Source organism: Bos taurus, chromosome 16, assembly GCF_002263795.3.
Source record: "Bos taurus isolate L1 Dominette 01449 registration number 42190680 breed Hereford chromosome 16, ARS-UCD2.0, whole genome shotgun sequence".
Classification (NCBI taxonomy): Eukaryota; Metazoa; Chordata; class Mammalia; order Artiodactyla; family Bovidae; genus Bos; species Bos taurus.
This window is the reverse complement of record NC_037343.1, coordinates 68,463,986-68,484,483: the sequence shown is the minus strand read 5'-3', so window position 1 is coordinate 68,484,483 and position 20,498 is coordinate 68,463,986. Positions and strand designations below refer to the sequence as shown.

At 38.1% G+C, this 20,498-nt stretch overlaps 1 protein-coding gene across 5 annotated transcripts in view; it reads left to right on the top strand.

Moving 5' to 3' along the window:
* The window catches only part of KCNK2 (potassium two pore domain channel subfamily K member 2), a 225,171-nt gene that overhangs the window by 111,355 nt on the left and 93,318 nt on the right, over positions 1-20,498 (top strand). For all 5 annotated transcript variants that reach the window (XM_005217328.5, XM_059875241.1, XM_005217329.5 and 2 more), the window contains 1 exon segment: positions 15,571-15,688. In XM_005217328.5, the coding sequence (XP_005217385.1) occupies positions 15,571-15,688 (118 nt within the window).

The following is a 20,498-nucleotide window of genomic DNA, read 5'->3' as shown; positions in this document are numbered from 1 at the left end:
GAAGGGCCACTTCATTTATCCCCTCTAACCAAGGGCCACTTGGTTAGAGGGGATAAATGAAGGGGAAATAAATATTTAAAAAGGTTAGAGGAGTAACAGGAGCTCGGATCCTATTTGTTGTTGTTCAAGTCGCTAAGTCATGTCTGGCACTTTGATACCCCATGGAATGTAGCTTGCAGGCTCCTTTGTCCTCCATTATCTCCCCGAGTTTGTCCATTGGGTCAATGATGCTATCTAACCATCTCATCCTCTGCCGCCTTCTTCTCCTTTTGCCTTCAGTCTTTCCAGCATCGGGGTCTTTTCCAATGAGTTGGCTCTTCACATCAGGTGGCCAAAGTATTGGAGCTTCAATTTCAGCCGCAGTCCTTCCAATGAGTATTCGGGATTGATTTCCTTCAGGATTGACTGGTTTAATCTCATTGTAGTCCAGGGGACTCTCAAGAGTCTTCTAGCACCACAACTTGAAAGCATCAATCTTCAGTACTCAGCATTTTTTATGGACCAACTGTTATATTCATGCATGACTACTGGAAAAACTACTGCAGCCATGAAATTAAAAGACGCTTACTCCTTGGAAGGAAAGTTGTGACCAACCTAGACAGCATATTCAAAAGCAGAGACGTTACTTTGCCAACAAAGGTCTGTCTAGTTAAGGCTATGGTTTTTCCAGTGGTCATGTATGGATGTGAGAGTTGGACTGTGAAGAAGGCTGAGCACTGAATAATTGATGCTTTTAAACTGTGGTGTTGGAGATGACTCTTGAGAGTCCCTTGGACTGCAAGGGGATCCAACCAGTCCATCCTAAAGGAGATCAGCCCTGGGTGTTCTTTGGAAGGAATGATGCTAAAGCTGAAACTCCAGTACTTTGGCCACCTCATGCGAAGAGTTGACTCATTGGAAAAGACTGTGATGCTGGGAGGGATTGGGGGCAGGAGGACGACAGAGGATGAGATGGCTGGATGGTATCACTGACTCGATGGACGTGAGTCTGGGTGAACTCCAGGAGATGGTGATGGACAGGGAGGCCTGGCATGCTGCAATTCATGGGGTCACAAAGAGTCTGACACGACTGAGCGACTGAACTGAACTGAATTGAACTGAAAGATATTTTAATGTAAGACTAATTTTTCTCAGGATATTTTTTTAAATTTTTTTATTGAAGGATAATTGCTTTACAGAATTTTTTTATGGTTTTCTGTCAAACTTCAGAAATGTCTCCACTTTTTAATATGTTGTGTAGGTTTATCATAGCTTTCCTTCCAAGAAGTAAGTGTCTTTTAACTTCATGGCTGCAGTCATCCTCTGCTGTGATTTTGGAGCCTAAGAAATGAAAATCTGTCACGGCTTCCAATTTTTCCTCTTTTATTTGCCATGAAGTGATGGGATCAGATGTCATGATCTTAATTTTTTTAATGCTGTGTTTCAAGTCAGCTTTTTCACTCTCCTCTTTCATCAAGAGGCTCTTTAGTTCTTCTTTGCTTTCTGCCATTAAAGTGGTGTCACCTGCGTATCTGAAATTGTTGATATTTTCCCCGAGATTACAGCTTGTGATTCATAGGGCCTTGTAAATTGGTATATGGGATCCTAGATTTTTCTCAGAATGACTTGCAGGACCATGAACAGACTTGGGACAAAGCAGGGACCTGATCTGACTTATAGCTTAAAGGGATCACTATGGTTGCCCTGTGAGGAGTAGAATGTAGTGGATGAAGTTGGAAATCCACTGCAAGAGCCCAGGGGGAGATAGTGGTGACCTGGATGAGCAGGGAAGCAGTGAATGTGATGAAATTTCACATTGGGATCTTTTGAGGGTAAAACTAGCAGATTTTGATGTGAGGTGTGAGAGAAAGGAGTCAAGAATGATTCATAGGTTTTGGACCTAAAAAACTGGAAAAATAAAGTTGCCAACTGTTGAGATGGGAAAAACTCATATGGAGCAGGTTCAGGAAGGAGCTTAGAAGTTCGACTTGGCATGTGGTCGGTTTAAGTTGCCTTTCAGACATCCATGCAGGGAATGGTGCAGGATGAAGAATACCTCTGGGAGTTATCATCATATTGACAATATTGAAAGCCTTGAGTTTAAATGAAATCACTTAAGAGTGTGTGAGTGGATAGAGAACAGAATCATGGGCTCAAAGGTGAGGGGGATGAGACAGAAGTCAGGGAGATTTGAGGAAGGCTAGACTGTGGTGTTCTGTGAGCCAGACACGTTGCCAGGTGGGAGAGATTAGCTGTGTCCAATGCTACTGCAAAGTCTTACTCTCTTTACGATGACCTGTAATATGCAATTAGAACTCTTATCAGCTCTTGTTAGTGATTTTATGTGTACTTAGAAATCAGTAAGCACAACCTTTGCCACAAATAATCCTTGAGCAATCAATATTATGCTAGACATACAGGCCATGTGTGACACAAAGATACAAGACAAGGCCTGATGGGCATTTGGGGTGTATTATACACAGGTAGACAAAATAAACAAGATGTTCACCCAGCTTCAAACTTATGAATGGGACTATTACTTAAAAAGAATTCATTTATAAATGTAGTTCCTACTTGGAACTTTCAAAGTGTTATCACATATAAATAATACTATAAATAATAGTTGTCTCTAAAGCTAGGTACCCAAAGCTATGCTGCTGCTGCTGCTGCTAAGTCACTTCAGTTCTGTCCAATTCTGTGTGACCCTATAGACAGCAGCCCACCAGGCTCCCCCATCCCTGGGATTCTCCAGGCAAGAACACTGGAGTGGGTTGCCATTTCCTTCTCCAATGCAGGAAAGTGAAAAGTGAAAGTGAAGTCGCTCAGTTGTGTCTGACTCTTAGCCACCCCGTGGACTGCAGCCCACCAGGCTCCTCCATCCATGGGATTTTCCAGGCAAGAGTACTGGAGTGGGGTGCCATTGCCTTCTCCGACCCAAAGCTGTAATACATCTAAACTGTAACACTGAGACCAGTGACTGATTTTTCTGGTTATTTTATTATTTGTTTACTTACTTTGAAACTCATGATCCATTTAGTCTCTCTATACCTCAGCTTTTGTGGAAAATACGTTTGAGACACCTAATTCCTGTCAAATGATACCATTACTGATAGTGATCACAGGGTTATTTTTATGAGATGATGAAGCATCTCAGGTCTTGCACTGCTGGTTCCCAATAGTTCCTTAAGGAGAGATAGCTGTTTGGAACACACACGATAGTTGCACACGGCAGGGGACTAAAAATGAGAAAAGGGAGTAAGTGTTGCTTTACTGTGACTTTTCAGTCCTCTCTCTCTCTGCCCAGTTTAAACATAGTCTGTCCTGCTCATCCCATTAGCATAAACACATTCTGGTGTTGAAGGAGTTTGGAGGGCAGGAGAAGTGAAGGTCACAAAGTATGTTTAGCCCGTCTTGGTACCTCTCCAGGCACTAGACCCAGGCTCCAGCACAGGCTGCCCCGGTAATGGTGTCTTCATATCCTGGGCTTCTGAGCAGAGGGGGCCCTCTAGTCTCATGCTTATCACATGGCTTTTAGGGCATCTTCCCTTTCGTAGGTCCCTCGGCCAGGAAGATTTCCCTGGAGAAGGAAATGGCAACTCCTTCCAGTATTCTTGCCTGGAAAATCCCATGGACAGAGGAGCCTGGTGGGCTGCCGTCCATGGGGTCACACAAGAGTCAGACAGAACTTAGCACTAAACAACAGCGACCCCGTCCTAGGTTGCTGTGCTCTGAAATGGTCTTGGGATGGGTGTCTGTGTGAATGAAGACCAACAATACTGCATATGTGAGTGACTAACGTAAAAAACATGAGGAGAGGACGCCAGGCTTGTTTTCAGGGCAGATGGGTGGTATGACACTCCTAAGTCAGGCTGAGAGGTGCCCGAGGGAAGAGTTTAATTGCGTTTTTGTGCAGTAACTACTGGACAGGTGTCAAAGGGTAGCTCCATCATTCCACTTGGCTTGAAAAAGTGTAAGAAATCCTATCAGGCTCCTATTTTCGACAAAATGGATTTCCACCAATTCACATTTGCTGTAACTGGTGAGTGTATGAGTGTGTAATTGAGAAAGATGGGGGAAATTTTTAGAAAACCTAAGAAGCTAAGACAGAGTAAGTATGAATCACTACATTTTGGGAAGTTATTCATATATTATGTTTTTTCTGACTTGATTTTGTGACATTAAGAGCCCAGACATATTAACACATTAAGCAGTTTTGCAAAACTTCCTATTCTCTGCATAATGTTAGCAAGTCATTCGTAAATCTACTCTGCGATGTGTTAAGAAGTTTTACCTGGATCTTGAAAGCATAGACATTTCTTGTAGGCTTATTAATGGCAATGAGTCAGTTCAGTTGAAGTGAGAAATCCATGAACTTTGTGGTGCCTGATACAGAGGGACTGATTATCAGAATATTATTGGAATGTTTCAGTATTGTGATATTTTGCCTTTACAGATGACTGTTTTGTGGTGTGGGAATTTTGGTTTACTTTAACACAAACTGGGTTAACTACTTACTTTGTTGACTCTGCAGGTGTACATACACCTTAAGATTTTCAATCCTTGTCATGATGTTTTACTTACATATTCAGGAAGGGCAGGAAAAATTCACTTGTTTTTAAAATATATTATGAAAAAGAGGTTGCCTTTCTGTGAAAACCTGAATAGCTTCCCTAACTATTTCCCCTGGCATCAATTTTGTGTAGGTGTTAAGCACTTTTTTGTTTAAACTGGTATCTATTATGGAAATCTATGCTTAAGTATGGTGGAAAATCAAATAAGTGGAAGCCTGTGACATTCTGTGGAAAAGGCCAACAGAATCTCCAAATTTGGGAATTCTATGGATGTGTGTAATTGACGGAGTAAAACTGCCTTTGTTCCATCTTGGACTATTTTTTTCCATCAGTTTAGAACTTCAGGCTTTAAAAACAGAGCATGAATAAATGCTGGTTGGTGGTGTGCCTTGGGCAAACTGGTGTAAAAATATTGCCTAGTGCTGTGTCTCCTTGATCTCACTCTTCCACCTACCCAAATCTTATTTTAAGGATAACCTCTTTCAAAAGAACTTCCTAGACAGAGTGTGACAATGACTTGTATTAAGTTCCTATCTTATTCTTCTAGACCTGTCTTTTTGTTAACTGAACAGCCTTTATCTTTTTCTTTTCTACTTGTTCTTTTGTTTCTTTCTGACTTCTTGCTCCCTCTCCTCTCTCCAAATTTTCCTTTTCTTCCATTAACCAACCCCCCCGCCCCCCGCAATTTATGCTGAGATGAGGTGGAAAGGGACAGATAGACAGAGATTAACATTCTGATAGAATATTAGTGGACCATAATATGGAATGTAGGAAAGTTCATGGAAAAATGCACAGCTGGGGAAATGCAGGTTTCAGTCTGCTTGCTTGTACATGTATTTTTTTTGGCTCTTTCAGAGTTACAAGGACTCAGATCTTGGCCATGTTTTATTGTTTCTATATCACAGTGTCATTTCATGCAGGATTAAAAGAACAGCACAATTTCAGTGTTTCCAGTTTGATCCTTGTCTGATGTATAAATCATCTCTATAATCATCTTTCAAATGATCACCTGAACTTGGATTCTGTTATACAAATTCATTTAATGATAGAAGATTAGTATGTAGCTACTCAGTGAGATTTTGATGACTTCAAAATGCCTTGGAACATGCTTATATTAGATGAAAACTTGAAAGCACATTAATTATGACAACTATTAAAACCAAAAATTGAATATATGCATGTTGTAAAAAAAAAAAGCGTTTTCAGGGACAGTGAGTGAACATTTTAATTCTTATTTTTCCAAATGTTCAATATTGTATATACACAAATGTATATATATCTATAACTTGTATGATTTGAAAACAGCTTCCAGAGTGGATAAAACAGGGAAGGCGACCCTCATACCCTGTGATGTGCCTCTTGCTTCTGGCCCTGTTGATAACATCCACCTCCAGCTTTCTGCTGTTTCCTACTTTGGACTTTAAGCTTTTGTTTCTACTAATAGGAAATAAATTTACACTTACAAAAGAACAAGAAAAAAGCTGTACACTTCATTAGTGTGTATAAAAATAGCTTTGACATGCAATGGCATAATCCTTAAATAGAAAGAAAAAGTCTTGGGAAGGTAAGCCAGATGTTTACTTTTAGAGGTGCTTTCTAAAATCTGGTATGTGGAAATTGCTTTCTGTAGGTAATACTATCCTTTCTAAGCATTAAGAATTAAGCTTTTTGCGTTTTTTACAGAAAGGACTCTTCTTTACAAGAAGTTTCTAATTAATGTGTGGTTAAACTTAGGTCATGCATTGTGTGGAAACACATTCTAAGGGCTTTGAAAGCCTTTTTAAGATAATAGGAAATGTGTTTTGACTCAAATTGTGTCCAACAAAGACAAAAGATTAAAAACAGTACTGCATATTACCTTTCTGACTTAAAAGATATACTCTGGGGAGACCTTGAAAACTTCCTCCTTTACCAGACTCTAAATATAGAATGATGTAATCACCTGTGTTCTGTATGAAATATGCAAATGTTCTACTCCATCTTTTTTCTGCATATAAGATCAGAAATATATCTTTTAAAAGTAAAAATGTTGATGTTAGATTTAGAAATCTGACCTTTGCCGATACTTAAAACAGTTCATTTAATTGTGATATATAATTTTGAAATTTATGTTTCTTTTTTGAATTTATGTAGGTGCCTCTAATTATCCTAGACAGGGAAAAAAAAAAGGAAAAAAATGTCATCTTTATGTAACTATAGAATTTTTTTTATCTTGACTGATTTTTGTTAGGAAATAAGTTACATAATGTGTTTCAGGTTCATTTATTAAACCAGAGGTTAGAATTGTACATGTAGTATGAAATATTTGATGTCAAAAGATGAATATACACATTTACTGATAGCAAATGTTATCATCTTAAATAGTAGATAATATCACCTGATTTCTGAGATGTGTGCAAAAGTTGGACATAACGTGAATTTCCAATAAGGATGCAGTGGTTAGTTCATATTTTCTCAGAATAGCATTCTCAACCATATAGAATTCTTCTTAAGCTAACACATACATATCCTTCACACTAGGACTATATGCAAGACCATACTAGATTAATTTGCTGTTAATAGTTTCCTGCTTATTAGAGTTAGCTTTAATTCTGCAGTATGATGGCTCAGTGGGTAAAGAATCTGCCTGCAGTGCAGGAGACTCAGGAGATGTGAGTTTGATCCCTGGGTCAGGATGATCCTCTGGAGAAGGAAATGACAACCCACTCCAGTATTCTTGCCTGGGAAATCCCATGGACAGAGGAGCCTGGGGAGCTACGGTCCAAAGAGTGGCAAAGAGTCAGACATGACTTAGCAACTAAACACTCAACACAAGTGTTAGGCTCAATGAAATTTATCATGTTATAAACTCTTAATGAAAACATATATACCATTCTGTTGTATGCTATTATGAAATTGTCATTTGATAGATCAAAAAGTGCTTGGATATTGGCCATTTGGTGTAGTTTAATCAGTATTGTCATTAGCTGAGAGCTACTGCTGGAATGTTTTTATGGAGCTGTGTGCTAGTGCCGTATGGTTTTCAGAAAGTTGTTTGATTCCTTGTTGGATTGTCAACTGTATCAATTGACATTCTGACAGAAATATCTCAGGCAAGGAAGCCTGTGGCACTGTTTAACTTTCCAGAAGACCAAGAAAGGACCCAAGTCGAAGAAGATGAGTTTGGTTTCTGGGGATTTTTCCAGTGGTACAAAGGATATCATGGGTTGCCTTTGTATGTGAACTTGCAATGAAACCCTAGAATGTTACTTCTTGGCTGAACCTGATTTAGTTTGTAGAATGGCCCGGAAAGCAGCCCCAGTGATTAAGACTACAACCTATCACTGACATTAGAATAGAAGTTTCTTATGCAACAGTTGTCTATAAATAACATTTAAGACAGATATTTATGGCTAATAAAGATTTTCCAAAAAGCGCCTAGGAAATGGACAAACAAATGTTATTATTCATTGATTAAAAAATGCCGATTGAGGTTACCTAGGATCTCCCAGTGTTGCATCTAAATGCTGAGTCTGGAAGAGTAAAGGCCATTTTGAGATACTCTGGTTCTATCTGGGGCTTCCCTGATAGCTCAGTTGGTGAAGAATCCATATGGAATGCAGGAGACTCCAGTTTAATTCCTGGGTCGGGAAGTTCCCCTGAAGTAGGGATAGGCTACCCAGTCCAGTATTCTTGGGCTTCCCTTGTGGCTCAGCTGGTAAAGAATCTGCCTGCAATGCGGGAGACCTGGGTTTGATCCCTGGGTTGGGAAGATCCCCTGGAGAAGGGAAAGGCTACCCACTCCAGTATTCTTGCTGGAGAATTCCATGGACTGTATAGTCTATGGGGTGGCAAAGAGTCGGACACGACTGAGTGACTTTCACTTTCACTTTCTGGTTCCAAAGCAGCTCACATCATCTGATATTAGGTAATCATGGTATATTGGTACATAGCCAGAAGGTTAGGGGTGAGCATAAGGATCCTCTCAGTTCAGTTCAGTTCACTTCAGTTGGTCAGTCGTGTCCGACTCTTTGCAACCCCATGAATTGCAGCACGCCAGGCCTCCCTGTCCATCACTAACTCCCGGAGTTCACTCAAACTCACATCCATCGAGTCGGTGACTCCATCCAGCCATCTCATCCTCTGTCATCCCCTTTTCCTCCTGCCCCCAATCCCTCCCAGAATCAGAGTCTTTTCCAATGAGTCAACTCTTCGAATGAGGTGGCCAAAGTACTGGAGTTTCAGCTTTAGCATCATTCCTTCCAATGAACACCCAGGGCTGATCTCCTTTGGAATGGACTGGTTGGATCTCCTTGCAGTCCAAGGGACTCTCAAGAGTCTTCTCCAACACCACAGTTCAGTAGCATCAATTCTTCAGCGCTCAGCTTTCTTCACAGTCCAACTCTCACATCCATACATTACTACTGGAAAAACCATAGCCTTGACTAGACGGACCTTTGTTGGCAAAGTAATGTCTCTGCTTTTAAATATGCTATCTAGGTTGGGGAAACAGTGTCAGACTTTATTTTTTTGGGTTCCAAAATCACTGCAGATGGTGACTGCAGCCATGAAATTAAAAAGGGTCCTGTAGCCTTTGGCAAAAGTTCTCAAGCATCGTTGCATATTATTGATGGATGATGATTGTTTTTTGTAGCATAACAATAAATAGCAATGATACCTACATAATATCTTCCCACAAAGTCATTTGGCAATGAGAACATAATTATTTTGCTTTCCTCATTATGCATCTTCAAGTCTTTCAAAATGGTCTTGTTTACATGGTTGAAGTGGTCAGACGTGTGTGAAATGGTCAGATGTGTGATTTGACTTCTTTCCTAAAGAAGAGCCTCCTCAGGGTGAAATTAGTTCCCCCACAAAGATATAGTGACCAAAAAGGTATAAAATTGTGTCTTACAGAAATTTGGCAAGAGAGTATTTGTTCCTCTTTGAGGAACTTTGTCATTATACAGATGTCAGTATAACTCTAGTTGGATTTAGCTATTATATCAGTTGAGTAGAAGAAATAATGTTCTTTTTCAGAGGAGAAAATGTGAGATCAGTCTTAAATATCAGTTAAAAGAAGCTGTCACTGAACCAGTTCCTGGACATCATTGTGCCTGTGTGCTCCGTTGCTTCAGTCACGTCTGACTCTTTGTAACTCTATAGGCGGCAGCCTGTCAGGCTCCTCTGTTTGTGGAATTTTCCAGGCAAGAATACTGGAGTGGGTTGCCATGCCCTCCTCTAGGGGATCTTCCCAACCCAGGGATTGAATCTGCATCTCCTGCCTTGCAAACAGATTCTTTACTGCTGAGGCACTGGGGAAGCCCCGTACATCATTGCTGTTGCCCAATTAGATGCCAGTGCCTTGTACCTGCAGTTTGAAATTCTTGTATCACTTCAAATTTTCAGATTACTAGCGTGACCCTACTTTTAGGATTATAGGTGTAATAGCATATTTTAGTGACATCTTGATTATAATATTAACAGGGGAGGAATCTGTAGTAGGCTTTCAGAACAATCTGTATTGTTCTGGTAAACATGAACATCTGAGCATCTGAGCAAAGGAGAAAAAAACATGAAATCAGAAATTGTATTTTAAGATTCACAATATAACCTACTCTGAAAACAGTGTGTTCTTCAGGCCTTCCCTGGGGTTGCTTACTTTCTAATAGCTATTCCTTAAAGCTAGTCAAGTACTTTAATACACATGAGAAAATTATTCCTGGGCATTGGACTCCCAGGAACATTTTCATGATTGTCATCGATTGCCTTGAGTTCCAAACCTATACTGCTGCTGCTGCTAAGTCGCTTCAGTCGTGTTCGACTCTGTGCGACCCCATAGACGGCAGCCCACCAGGCTCTCCCGTCCCTGGGATTCTCCAGGCAAGAACACTGGAGTGGGTTGCCATTTCCTCCTCCAATGCATGAAAGTGAAAAGTCAACGTGAAGTCGCTCAGTCGTGTCCGACTCCTAGCAACTCCATGGACTGCAGCCCACCAGGCTCCTCCGTCCATGGGATTTTCTAGGCAAGAGTACTGGAGTGGGGTGCCATTGCCTTCTCTGAAACCTATACTAGTCTCTAACAAATAAGTGTGTCAGCATGGTTTGCTGTTAAAGCTCAATATAGTTCCAAAATGCCGGATGACATTGAGACATAAACAGTACAATTCAAAAATGCACAAATTCCCATTAGAACTCAGTGAACTTTGATTCTAAAGCCACCATTGTCATGGAAACCAGGTTTTTTTAATAATTACTTTTAAGAGCAATTACCTTTATCAACTCTAGGAGTATAAGCCTCTCAGAGCTCTGTTTCTTAAGTTTAATTTCTTATTCTTGAATAGAATCATGTATGCAACTGCCTTTCATTTTTTTTGGCTATACATATATATTTACTTTGTTAGATTTGTACAATTTTTTTGTAGCTTTGTGGGGTGTATATATATATATATATATATTTAATACAACTGCCTTTCCTTAATGCACGTTCTATGTAGATGAGCTGAAAAGCAAAATTGAGTGTGAATCCATTGAAGATTATTTTATACTATTTCTATTGTAGGTTTTATGTTTGGAAGTCCTCTCTTAATCAATTCTTCAGGTAATAATATGTTAGGATTAAATGCAGAGGGTCCTACATTTCCTTTACCCTAACCTAAAAAATACAACTTATTCATAAATTGTCAATATGGTTGTTCATAAAAGTTGTCTTTAGTGGAAAAGTGAGTTTTTATTGTACATGAGGTGATTGTTGCTTTAATCACATAATATGGCACATACAGGAACACTTCTCAGAAAGGCATTTGTTAAGTGCTCTGATGGCCCGAACTGACATTGAAATTACAGAGTCTCTTAGGTCTGTGTCAGTGCCCTCACCAAGGGCATCTGATATCCTTTGGATGTTGACCAAGGGACCTTGTACAAATAGATAAAATAAATTTATCAGAATATTTCAGAGAAAGGACCTCATGGTAGACTCATTCTCACAGTGATTTGACATGTTCCTGGTTCCATCTAAAGCTTCTGTTGCAATAATCACAGCTCTGTGATAACTATTTACAACCCACACATTGCCAGACATTACTGTCTCTAAGTCTACATGTGCTTCTTTTGGATTTAAATAATTTGTGGAACTTATCCAACTGTCTGGGTGATGCTGCGAACCTTGTCATCGACAAGCAAAAGAATAAACTAAAATGATGATGCTGGCTATGGATGTTATATTGTCAGTTGTTGGAGGACTTAGCTGGCTTCTAGGGAATAAAATAATTAATTTTACTTAATTAGGTGGAATCTACAAGACATGTCTTATCTTTTTTCAATTATATCACCCATGTTTTTACTTCCCTGTTGTCTCCCCATTGCCTAGCACCATAAACAATTGGTAAATATTTTTGAATAAATGAATATGTTGAAGATATACTTTTTAATTAAAGTACAGTTAACATACAATATTATATTCATTTCAGTTGTAAATCATAATGATTCAACATTTAAATATATTACAGAATAATCATCCTGATAAATCTAGTAACCTCCTGTTCTATACAAAATTATTAGAGTGTTACTGACTGTATTCCTTTTGCTATATATTACATCCTTGTGACATTTATTTTATAAGGAAGTTTTTGCTGTATATTACATCCTGGTGACTTATTTATTTTATAAGGAAGTTTGTACTCTTAGTCCCCTTCATTTACTTCACTCAGCTCCCTGCCCTTCCCCCTCTAACAACCACTAGTTTGTCCTTTGTATCTATGCTTTTGGTTTATGTTTTGCTTTATTTTTCAGATTTCATATATAAGTGAAATCATACGGTATTTTTCTTTCTTTCTGACTAATTTCACTTAGCATAATACCCTCTAGGTCCATTCATGGCAAGATTTCACTCTTTTTTATGGCTGAGTAATATTCCATTGTACATGTATCCATTTGTCTATTGATGGGCCCTTAGGTTGCTTCCATATCTTGACTATTGTAAATAATGTTGAATTGAACATAGAAGTCCATGTATCTTTTTGAATTAGTGTTTTTCTTGTTTTATGAATAAATACCAAGAAGTAGAACTGCTGGATTATATGGTAGTTCTGTTTTTAATTTTTTGAGGAATTGCCATATTGTTTTCCAGATTGGATGCAGAAGCGTATCTTAGAGTGTAACTGTTTTATATTAAGCCTGGCACTTCAGAGATTTATAAAATCCTAAAACAATGCCTGTCTTCTCACTAAATCTTTGTTTTGGAAAACATAATTCTTTTTCATTAAAATGTGTTAACACATTGTTATTTTTATGTGAATTAATCAAAACATTTGCAAGTTAGAAATTCAACCAAAAATGCAAGTATCAATAGTTGTAACTCACATTCCTATGTTCCTGGATGTCTGCAATATTTTTTGAGACTGTAATTGTTTTTGAGATAAAAAATCTGAGAGTTGCTGGCTCAGAGAAGGGAAATATATATTTGTGTTTGTGTGCATGCTCAGTCACTCAGGTTGTCCCACTCTTTGTGACTCTATGACAATAGCCCGCCAGGCCCCTCTGTCCCTGGGATTCCCCAGGCAAGAATACTGGAGTGGGGGGCCATGTCCTTCTCCAGGGATCTTCCCGACAAAGGGATTGAACCCAAGTCTCCTGCGTTGGGAGGCAGTTTCTTTACCACTGAACCACCTGGGAAGCCTGTATTTGTCTGTACAATAGCAATAACCAATTGTAATTTAAAATATAAAAAAGTAAAATATCTAAAAATAGCCTTACAGGTCTATGTGAAGTATAATAAAAAATGCTCTATTTCAGAATATGAAAGAAGATTCAGTAATTGAAGATTCACACCATGTTATTTGATGGGAAGTTTCACTATCATAGTCGTATTCATTTTCCTTACTTAATTTATAGATTACACATATATCTAAACAGCAAAAATATTTTAAACCTGTGAACATGAAAATTTCTATAAAATTTAACTAAATACTTCTAAAGTTTATGTGAGAATAGTAGGTTAGTAGCTGCAAAAAATATTTTTCAATATTTTAAGGAGACCTGCTTATCTGATATTGTATTCGTAGTAGAGAGTCGGATAAACAAAATCAGTGATCTCAAAACTAGCTTCTTTGTGTGCTATGCATATATGTGCACATATGTATATTCATGTGCATTTAGTATATGTTAAAGGAAACATTAGCACTCAACTTCGCTCACAATAAAGGACGTATAAATGTAAACGATTCCTTTCAGTTCGGTCAAGATAGATTATTAATATTAGAGGTAAATTGCATTTGTAAATTGCTGTGGGGGCAATTATAAATTGTAACTGCCTTCTTGGATAGCTACTTGCTACTATATATCAAGTGCTTTAAAATATTCATAATCTTCAATGTGGCAAATTTATTTCTAGTAATCTCTTCCACAAAAATATTCAGAAATGAAAAAAATATTTATACACAAATATGTTCATAACAGCAGTTTTTATAATTCAACAAATTTTAGAACAGCATGTATGTCTACATATATGGCAGTGATTAAGTAAATGTGGTAATTGCAAGGAAAACCACATGTAGAATAATATTAAATAAAAATAGAGAATACATTTCATATAGTGCGTAAGGCTGGCTATGTAGAATGTATAACAGAATGCCTGGAGTAGACACCTTAATACATTAACTGTAGTTGTCTCTCAATTCTGGAATTGTGAGTAATTTGTATTATCTTCTTTATTCCTTTCTGTATTTTCCTAAACTTTTTAAACAGTGAATACATACTGTTGTTAAAGTAAATAAAAGCTTACAATTCAATTAACTCTTGACGTTTCAACCTATAGATTAAGACAAGTCAGACAAATGAAATTTTATATTGCATTTCAGCTTGAGATTATCTGCTCTTCTACATCTGACAGTAAGTTCTTTGGGTAGTACATCCATTTTCCCAGTGTAGTTTTTATCCATTTGCCAATAAACTGTATGACTTTAAACAAGTCACTTTACCTCTCTAGGTCTTTAATTTCCTTGCCTATCAAATGAAGTTCCTTCCAATTTTAAAGTCTGGAAATTGTGTGATAAATATTTAAAAACTATATTTCCAACAGAAACGTCTTTTGCCACAATCTGTATTTATCTCTTTCACTATACATTTTCTCCTTATTCTCTTCTGTGTTTGTGTTTCTGGAGCTCTGTCTTCCCTCCCTAACATCTGATGATTGAGAAGGGATTATAATATCATCTTTCTGTCTGTCTCCCAGTATTACTACTCAAGGCAGCATCTAGATTCTAGTATTCTTGTATGAATATTGTTGACTGTCATTTACAAGTCATCGGTGATGTGCACAGTCATAGAATTTACAAAAATCTGTAGAGATTCTAAGAATCTCGATATCAATGGATTGACTTACGCTTGATGGTGAAGGGCAGTTGCCTGTTCCTTGTCGTCTTAGCCTGTACTGTCGGACCTTACTGATTTTATCATGAGTTTGAGCAAACTCCGGGAGATGGTGAAGGACAGGAAGCCTGGCACACTGTAGTCCCTGAGGCTGCAGTGTCGGACACGATTTAGCGATTGAACAACAACAACTGATTTTATACTCTATACTGTTGTACACAATCCAGGATTGGATACTTATATTTACCATTCAAAATGACTAGCATTTTAGAAAAACTTTTTTTTTTGATGAAGCTATTATATACTACTTAAATTGTAGTTGGCAATCTGATATTTTTAACTCGGTGGTGCTTATTAAAATTATTGCTATATTTAGTTGTTAATTCAAATAAATTTCTAACAGTGGTACCAGATGACATTATGAATGCATATCATAACACTATATGATAAACTTTATGCAGATCCATTCTCTTGATATCAAATATACTTTTCTTATAATTTAATGTATTCAGTTCTTCAGTGTAAAGTTTTAATCTGTAGTGTATACTTTAAATGGAAGGGTAGACCTTAGAGTTGATGCTTTTTGACTAATGGGTTGTCTGGGGGGAATATTTGCTGTTTGATGTCTCCATGTGATTCATGTGTACTGATACATTTCTTTTTAAACTTGCAGCAAATAGTGGCAGCAATAAATGCAGGGATTATACCTTTAGGAAACACCTCCAATCAAATCAGTCACTGGGATTTGGGAAGTTCCTTCTTCTTTGCTGGCACTGTTATTACAACCATAGGTAGGAGACAACTTATTTTGTTGTTTAATTTTGGTACAGCTTGTGAGTTAAAATTCATTTGTTTGAATTTTTTTACAGTTGGTCAAAATGGTCTTCTCGAGGTAGAAAACTAGAGTCTAGTAAATTGATTTTGAAAAGAGAGTTTGAACAAAGGAATGATGAAAATGAATTACTGATTCAGAATACTGAGTTGTTTAAAATCCACCCAAAACTCGGGAGCAGTTCAGTTGAGTCCTTTGACTAATGGACAAGAACATCAAGAAATGGCTTGAAATGATGATTTTGGTAGAGGGGACAAACAAGTAGTTTAAAATTGTCCTGCATCTTTGATTCTTTAGTACAGAAAGAAATGATTTGAGTACAGTTTTGACATTCTTTTCATGAAGTTCTTGTTGGATATCACTTTCTTCAACTTATAAAATTTAACTCTACATTTTAGCAGATTGTTCTATTCTTATGTAGTTGTCTATTATGATTGCTTCAGACCTTTTTATGCATTATGTTTTTCCAGTAACACAAATCTATAAAAAATTAACAGTGAAATATGAGGATTACAAAAAGAATGAAACGTTAAGCCCTTGACCTTTTATCTTTTCATCACATTGAATGTCATAGTGTTTGAAAGTGGAACATGGTCTCTTTTTTGGGACTGACTGCATCCACTCAGCACCCCCTAGGCAGCAGAATGGGTACATGTAGGCAACTTCTTTTCTGTTATTCTTCAGTGCCCAAGAAATATTCCGAGGATATAAACACAGACCCCATAGTGAAAGCTATGCTTGCCATGCTGTGAGAATTGGGAGGGGTTACAGCTATCTTATTTCATGGAAGGAGGTAGGTTTAAAGCATAATTTTCAACGAAGGGAAGAAAATGGACCCATCACAGTTATGCCGAAAATATGTGTGCAAAAGGAATTCTCCTCTTGCACATATGCTTGTGATGAGATTTCCTCTCATGAGCCCGACCTCTGATTTGGGCACGCGAATTAATTTTCTAAAGGCTTTAATTTTTTGTTTGCCATTGGTAGATTATGAAGTGCCTACAGTTTTCAAATGAGTACTTCTGTCAAAGTCCTGAATAAGAGAACATGGACAGTTTATGGATGAACTCTTGCTTAAATTTTCCTTTGAGAGGAATTTGTAGTGTCCTGTCATTACGCGGATCCACCGTAATGCCTTTTTGTGCTGAATCACTTGCCAGTGAAATAAATACCTTAGCATGTCGATGTTTGCCTTCGTTAAGAGGTCAAAGACCTATGTTTACTCTGACATTTCCATCGGCTAGGTCAAAAGTTGTGTGGCTGTGAAAATCTGGAAGAATGGCAACCTTGATTTCTAACCATAATAATAGGTTAACTATGGAGCTTAGACGGCTTGGCCATTTCTACTATGGAAATAACTGTTTATTGGGTAAACTACTTAGAGTCTGGAAGGAAAAAAAAAAGCTCACAGACAGAGTGGGAAGGGTTTGTTTCTGCCCAGTGAAAACTCAAAAAGTCCACGTTATAGCTCATCGTGACCACCACTAAATTATTCTCCAAGAGACTTAGTCATTATACAGACTTACTGTTGCATCCTGTGTTTATAAACAGTCTCATTTTTTGAATCCCAAATTCAGTAAGTTTTGCAGACATATACTTCAACACATGAAAAAAAATAAACCATTATTACCAGCCTTACCCCAAATTATAGCCATTAAGCACAGTAGCTGATTATTTAGGTTGTTTAGGTAGCTCCCTGACAGCTCACATCTCTTACTGTTCTACCTCAGGCTTTAATCTGAGGTTTATTAAGTCATTCTAGGTCAGTGACATTTCCTCCATGGTCTTCTACTCTAAGGTCAAGGCAGTCTGCTCTGACCTTAGACTAGTTTTATGGTCTAGGGCAAGATAAACGTTTGGCCTTTTGCATAAGTCTCCATTTGATATCCAAGTCATTATTTAATAAAATTCCGTGTAATTATTAATATTGCTAATAATTGTCTGACCTTTGAAGTGGTTTTTAGAAACTGAGGACATTGTAACCTCTAGCACTAAGCTGCGTTGCATTGGTTGTTTAAACAATGAACTTGAGACGGTCTGGGAGACTCCGTCTCAGTGGCTTCTTTGTGGGGTGTCTGATACAGGCAGTGTGTCATGGAGCTGCACTGGCGGACACTGGCCCAGATTTTTCTGCTTAGTGTAGACAATTTATCTAAGAAGTCAAAGTGACCCTTACTATTCATTACAAATATGCCCAAGAGAAGTTCAGTTATACAAAATAGAATGTTAAAATTTAGGATCTAACTTAAGAGAATCTCTTCATATATCTACATGCTCTTTCCAAAACCATACCCTTCTAACCCTTCACAAATTCCATTTTACAGTGGCACAGGCTAACGTACGTTGTCGACAATTCTTTTTCTCTCATTCCTTACTCCCAGTTCATCAGTCAATCCTGCTGGCTATGCCTTTAAAGGAGATCTAGAATTTAACTACTGCTCCCCATTCAAACTGCCATCATTTTGGCCCACGCTGGCATCATCTCAGCGCCAGCATCCCCGTATAGAGAAACCTTCGGTCCTGAAATACTCTCTGGATTCCAACTAATTCAGAGCAAACACTGTTCTCCATTGCTTAGGTCATCTAGTAAGATGCACGTTCTGGGATTTTTGTGTATTTGAGTCTTTTCTGTATCCCCCAATACCTGACACATAGTGGATGCTTAATAATTATTTTTGGAATTAAAAAACAGATGGAGATTCTAAATGAGATGAAGTACAGCATGTTGGAAATTACATAACATTCCATTGATAACTTATTACACTAAATTCTTAATTCCTTAAACAGGTTACTAACATTTTTGCTCATTTATTTATTCAGTAAATAATAAAACATGATTTGTCTCCCACTGTAAAGATAAGAGGTAAATTATTTGGGCCCAAGTGGCACACAGACCAGTCAGGGAGATCAGTAGGCAAATTGTCATTTACCATATAGCCTGCCAGGTGCTATGGCTTAAGGGTATTTGATGCAAATGTATGGGGAAGATTCCCTAGAAAAAGAAAGAATACTGGCAACCCACCAGTATTCTTGCCTGGAGAATTCCAGGGACAGAGGAGCCTGGCAGGCTACAGTCCATGGGGTCACAGAGAATTGGACACAACTGAATAGCTAACACTTCACTTCAGGTAATTAAAGGCATTAATAAAATGAGAGCTTTGTAGTCATCGGGGGTTCATGTGGGAAAGATTAGGGGTAACAGAGTATGATCTGTTTAGGAACTGTTGTTGAGTTGCTCAGTCGTGTCCAGTTCTTTTTCAGCACTATGGACTGTAGCCCACCAGACTCCTTTGTCCATGGGATTTCCCAGGCAGAAATACTGGAGTGGGTTGCCATTTCCTCCTCTAGGGGAATCTTCCTCACCCAGGGATCGAACCTGCACGCCCTGCATTGCAGGCAGATTCCTTACCACTAAACAACCTGGGAAGCCCGTTTAGGAATTACAGGCCATCCAAAATGGTTGTTTGTAGTTGAAGGGATCATCTTTAGGACTGTGTAAATCAAGTCAACATAGTAGCTCCTACTGAAATCTATGCTACTTTTGCTGCTGCTGTGAGTGTAAAAGGAAATAAGAACACCGCTTTGGTTTGCAATCTAATTTGGGAGATAAAATTTACGGTTAGGAAATAATGGAATAATAACAGAAATAGGTCTTGTGGAATCAAATATTACATGGAATGATTGTTTCAGTGCTATAAGAAGAGAAAAAGGAAAGAACATGTGGGCTAGAAGAGGAGGAAAAGGCTTAATTAGAGAATTGGGTTTGAGCTATGCTTTGAAGAAAATGTTTTGGTTTAGATTGGTGGAGGGAATAAAAGCCTCCTGGTCTGTGAGAGAGCTAAGCAAAAATACCAAGAGAGAATGAGCCTGACTTATTTTTAAGACAGAGTAGTATTCAAGTAGACCAGAGGAATTGTTTAACTGGGTAGTGGGAAATGTTATTGACTGATTCAAATGGGAAGAACACAGTTGAATATAGTTTGATTTTTGAGAAGTTTGGACCTACTGTACTAAGAACAAAGGAATTTTTTTTTTTTTGGAAAGTGAGTTAATAGGTTAAAAGTAACCTTAGAAGATGCATCTGTGTGGAATAGAATATGTGGAGACAGAGAGTGAGGGAATAGTTAAGAGGCCTTTACCGTGATCCACAGAAGAGTCAGAATATTGACTGGGAGGATTGGAGCTGGTGTTGAGAAATGGGATTAGGACAAAAGGTTGAAATAATTAGATGCAAGAATCAACAGGCCTTGGGAGTAATGCAATGAAGAGAGAGGTGTCCAAACGTTGACTGTTGAAGTGAATATTTAGGCAGCAGGTCAGTACAGTTCATAGGCAGTGCTAGTTGATGCTGTGAAGAAAAAGAAGTTTTAAAAAATGGTCAATTAAAATAAATAAATTGATTTTATTTTAAATGGCCGAAAATTTATACATGTTGTATTAGGAAGCTTCATTTTAGTTGTTTTCCTTCCTCAATTTTTATTTGTTGGTTTATTCTTTAATTCAGACAGACTAGAAAGACAAGGTAAACAGGCTCCCTCCTGGAGAGCTTGGCTTTGAGGAAACCCAAAATCAGTCAGTGCCCTGAAAAACAAGACCATTATCAATGGTGATAAGTGCTCCATAAAAATTCATGTGGGGGATGCAGAGTCGATAGTGGAGTGGGAGGTGCTCGAGAGCAGGCTGATTCAAGAGCTCTCAGAGCAGGTAATGGTTAAGCTAAAGATTAAAGGATGAAACAAAATCAGCCAGGGAACCAGCATACATGCGTG